At 31.3% G+C, this 4,748-nt stretch overlaps 1 protein-coding gene across 1 annotated transcript; it reads right to left on the reverse strand.

Annotated features, from left to right (window-relative positions):
• Positions 1–350: 350 nt before the first annotated feature.
• LOC143548275 (puromycin-sensitive aminopeptidase-like) lies at positions 351–1,437 on the reverse strand. The gene is made up of 6 exons (XM_077039487.1): positions 1,330–1,437; positions 1,178–1,253; positions 900–1,090; positions 748–822; positions 549–656; positions 351–470 (listed from the first exon to the last, which is right to left on the reverse strand). Exons 1-6 carry the CDS (start codon positions 1,390–1,392, stop codon positions 351–353), a joined length of 633 nt encoding a protein of 210 aa, XP_076895602.1. The 5' UTR covers positions 1,393–1,437.
• Between the last annotated feature and the right edge of the window lie 3,311 nt (positions 1,438–4,748).

Consider the following 4,748-nt stretch of genomic DNA (forward strand, 5'->3'; position numbering starts at 1 on the left):
ATCTGAAAAAATTCAGATATTACAATTCTTCCTTCCTTAAAATAAATTTCGTCCTCGAAATTTGATATATATAAATAATGAAAATTTTAGATGTAACAAATACATAACAGAAATTAATTTTTCACTGTTTCGGACATCGAAAAATTTAAACATACCAAACCACAAGAGTTTTGGTAGAATAGATGAAACTGGGATTTAGAGGTGTTGGGAAGCGATGGCTTATTGGAGACAAATAACTGACAACGTAACAAATAAAATTGAATAACTAATGGCTAGAGAAGGATACCTAGTCGTGAGAATAATACTGAATTATTAAGTATATATCCTATGAATGTCTGAGTATTACATTTTCAGTGCAACTTTACGACCCGAAAACGTTGTGAAAGTGTCATCCCGGCTCCCGCAACTAAAGCAAACAGATAGCATGGTTTCTTGAATGGGTCCTCCCAAACAGCATAATGATTTCCACCCTGCAACAATTTGTCAATTTCCAAATATTCAAAACACATTACAAAAATAGTAAATAATATAGATAAAATATTTTCTACCTCTAAGTCTCCTTGCTCAATAAGATTCCCATTCGACAACAATACCGGGTATAACGATTTGTTGGCCTCGATACGACAAGTATATTTCGACATAACATCAGGGCGATCCTGAAACCGTATACATTATATATCAAAATGAAGAAAAAACAAGAATACCAATAATAAGAAAGTAAAGCAATAATCACTTCAAATTATGAACCTGAAAATATGTTATTTTTCTAAAGCCTTCTGCTTCACATTGTGTGCAGAAGTAACCATAAGACTTGTAAAGACCCTGTATCAAGAATGCTACTTTATCACATAAACTCAAAAAATAAAAATAAATAAAAATTTAAATAATAACTGTTTTACCTCCAATGATGTGTTCTTATGTGGTGATATCTCAGTAACAGTTTCCAAGATAAAATTCCCACTTGGAAGTGAAGTGAGAGTAAGATGTCGTGAATCCACATGATAATCTCCGTCCTTCGGTTCATTTCCGTTGACTTTGACCGAAACCAGCTTGAGGTCAACCCCATCCAAGACCAATGGGGAGGTAACACCTGTCCAAATGACATCATATTATGTTAAAAGAGGATATTAACTACTAAGTAATTATACTTTGTGTCAGTAGAAAATTTAAATCATACCATTAACTCTAGGGACGACACTGATTTTTGCGCAGACGGTTGTTTTTTCTTCGTCCAACAAGAAGGATAAATGCACCTGATTAACAACCTTATTAGTATGCAACATTATAAACAAATAGTAGCAAACACATGTTATTAAACGAAATACAAACCGTATCGAAGTAGTAATCAGGTAATTTGTAATCTTTCAGAAAGATCTCTTTTGGAGCATCCATACTTGTTTGACTGGTTCTCTAAAGGTCAAACCTTTCCTACAATCACCACCATGGTAAAACAGTTACTAACAAAAATCAACAATTTATAACATTCTGACTGGAATATAGGGGTGTAAACCAACAAAGACGCTCACAAGCTACTCGAGACCAGCTCGCAAAAGCTTGAGCCCGAGCTTCACTTGTTAAACTCGAGATGTCTCGCGAGCCTAAATGAGCCTACTTTTTACTTATATTATTTAATACATATCTATTTAATCAGTATCATTATTAATATATATGAAATTATAATAAAAATAACTAAATAATATACATTATGTTATATATATAATAATATTATACTTTAAAAATTTATATAAAGTTTTTTATAAATATATATACATAAATGAATTCATAAATAATAAAACGAGCCGAGCTCGAGCTTGAAAAACTACTAATAAGTCGAGCTCGAGCTCTCTGTAAGTTAAACGGGCCAAAGTTAACGGTTTATTAGGGGCAAATGAAGTTAATTCAAACAACAGAAAGATTAATATCAAGACTAAGATTAATAGATGGTATTAAGTAATCACATGACATGAGATGATCAATCTATCCATTGTTAACTAATAATCAAGATTCTGATAGATTCACAAAAGGGTGTAACTATTCTAAAATTAAATTAAATTAAATTGCATACCCTTATAATTGTTTGATCTGGTGTGGAATCAGATTATAGTGTTATTGTTGACTGATGATTGCGTGTAGATATATAATAATATTATCGCCACAGAAATAGATTTCAAAATTAATTTAAGTTGATTTTTATCAAGGGTCAACCATTTTTAGCTCAATTGACATTTGAGTAGAAGCAAATTGTTAGGGCCAGAGGAGCAAGTTCTCAAGTTTTAATTCGATACTAACCAGGTTTTATCACAGTAGACTTTTAGGTGGTGGATTTTTTCCAAAACAGAATATGTTAGCTGGGTTTTATAGCAGTGGATATTCGGGCGACGGGTTTTCTCCGGAACAAGAGATGGTCGTCTTTTGTCATTTGGTTGCCCAGGGTAGTCGGGCTTTATTTGTTAGTTGTTAAAAAAAAGGACTTTTATGAAGGATTTTAAAACATGCATTTTCTAATAATAATTAATTATAGGGAAAGGTTCCAACGAATGCTGCATTTAACTTGGAAACTTGTGAAAACCAATTCTAAAAACTAATTTTTAAATATTTTTGTTTTATCATTATTTTTATATGTTATTAAAATTTATCAGATCCAAAAATAAATTGAAAAAATATGTAGATTGCGAAATTACATATATGCATCTTTCAAAGTTACATGTATGTATCTCATACGAGGTAAATATATGTAGATTACAAGATACATAGATTTATTTTTGCAAACAACATACTTTTTTTTGTTAAAGATTAAAAACATATGAAAAGAATGAAAAACTAAAAGTTTAAAAAATTAAATGTTAAAAGTGGTTTTTACAAGTTTATAAGTATTTTAGTGGTTTTTATTTAAGTCCCCTCATGGATTAATGATTTATAAGCAAGAGGCAAATTTCGCCGAAGAGTAAAAAGTTGAGGTGAATTACCGTTTAAAGAAGCTGTTGATTGCATCTTAAGAATAGTTGGAGACGGGTTGATTGTCTACATAGCTTGGTTTTATTGGGTCTTTTATATTTGGAAAAAAACAACAGGGAGACAAAATTTGGAAAACATTACTTCCATTATGGGATTCATTGCATGACGCGACATGCTAAATTTTAAGAAAATATCCGGTGAACAGGCCTACAAGAGAAAGTCAAGATGACAGCTAACTGGGGGTGCGAGTTGAGCAGAATAACGGCTCGTTTAGGGGGGGGGGGATTATGATTATTTTGGTATGGGTCAAAATGAATTCGACAAAAAAAATGGTTGGGTACGGTTATGTGTGTGGTGTTTTTAGCTACGTAGATTAATTTGTGTGCTACAATTTGAAAGTATTAAGTCCATGTCACATGAATTTATGGGCTTAATTCAATGATGTTTTCCAAAAGCCCAAAATGAGAAGTGTACACTCTAGCAGTCTTAGCATACGAGCACCTCAAAGTAACCATATATGAATATATGATTGGCCCTTTGGATACAAAAGTCGAGACCTACTTTAAACATATAAATATACCTTGAAACTTTAGTGAGTTAAACATGTTACTATGTTAGTCTGGTTTTAAGAACTGGTCAACCAACAAAGAAAGGACTCAATCATCCGCCGGTTTTGCCTTGATAACTGAAAACATGTTGGTTCATCTTTGTAGCTTGTACTTAGATTAACAAAATCGACGATATCTGATTTAACCATTCAGTTTGAGACATTTTTTTTCCTTCCACAATCATATTAGATGTAAGTACTTTTTTAAGTCACATTTTTATTCACAAGGAGGTGAATGACATTTTAACCTACCAAATCAAATTTGGATTTTTGTAATGTAAAAATAGGAAGGAAAAAACGCTATTAAATTAATGTTTGGAAAACAATGCAAAAGAAAGGAACATATATGTAAAAGCATGAAAGGGATCATTGCCATTGTCTTTTAGGTTGGCCAAATTGTCACCAAACTCATTATTTATATTTTAAATAAATAAATCCATTTATTATCTTTGTTTATAGTTATGTTACAAACAAAACCACAATTCTAATAGAAACTAAAATCTTTATGGTTGTCACTAAAATGCAAATGAGTCAGGCAGCTCGTAAGTTACTCAATCAGCTTTTTGGAACCTCACATGAATGATATGACACAATGAAGTAAACAAGAAATCAAGATATATGTTGTAACGTGTTTCTACACACACACATATATATATAGGGTTTGAATAAAATAAAAATTAAATAAACGTGCTAATTGTATAAATCAAGTAGTGTGGTGTAATTACAACATAGTGTAATTACACCATTTGTATATATAATTACACTACTTAATTCACACAGTTAATATGTTTTTTTTTGTTTATATGTTAACTTTCCCATATATATATATATATGTAGGGGAAGGTTAACGTACATTACGTACACGACATACGTTCAGCTAAAACGTTCAAGCCAAAATTCTCAACCTTTAAACATTCAGCTAAAACGTTTAAACCTTTAAACGTTCAAGCCAAAATCTAAAACGTTCATGCAAAAAAACCTTATACGTTCAAGCCAAATCTAAACGTTCAGGCAAAAACTTTATACGTTCAAGCCAAATCTTAAACGTTCAATGTCAAAACCCATCATTCAAAACTCAATCGATTAAAGTTTCAAATTGATGATTAATTGAATCGATTTCAAAGATTAACCGATTAATTGCCTTCAATTTCAATTCAACTAAACAAACATGTGACGAGTTTTGCGT

Source organism: Bidens hawaiensis, unplaced genomic scaffold (assembly GCF_021521415.1).
Source record: "Bidens hawaiensis isolate Kalapana, Puna unplaced genomic scaffold, B.hawaiensis_p1.1 tig00014983_1, whole genome shotgun sequence".
NCBI lineage: Eukaryota > Viridiplantae > Streptophyta > Magnoliopsida > Asterales > Asteraceae > Bidens > Bidens hawaiensis.

Excerpts from the sequence above, each read along its gene's own strand:
- LOC143548275 (XM_077039487.1), bottom strand. The coding sequence starts at position 1,392 with ATGGATGCTCCAAAAGAGATCTTTCTGAAAGATTACAAATTACCTGAT. Across the intron at positions 1,254-1,329 it reads CTGATTACTACTTCGATACG|GTGCATTTATCCTTCTTGTT; the intron begins GTTTGTATTTCG and ends GTTGTTAATCAG. Across the intron at positions 823-899 it reads ATAAGAACACATCATTGGAG|GGTCTTTACAAGTCTTATGG; the intron begins GTAAAACAGTTA and ends TTCTTGATACAG.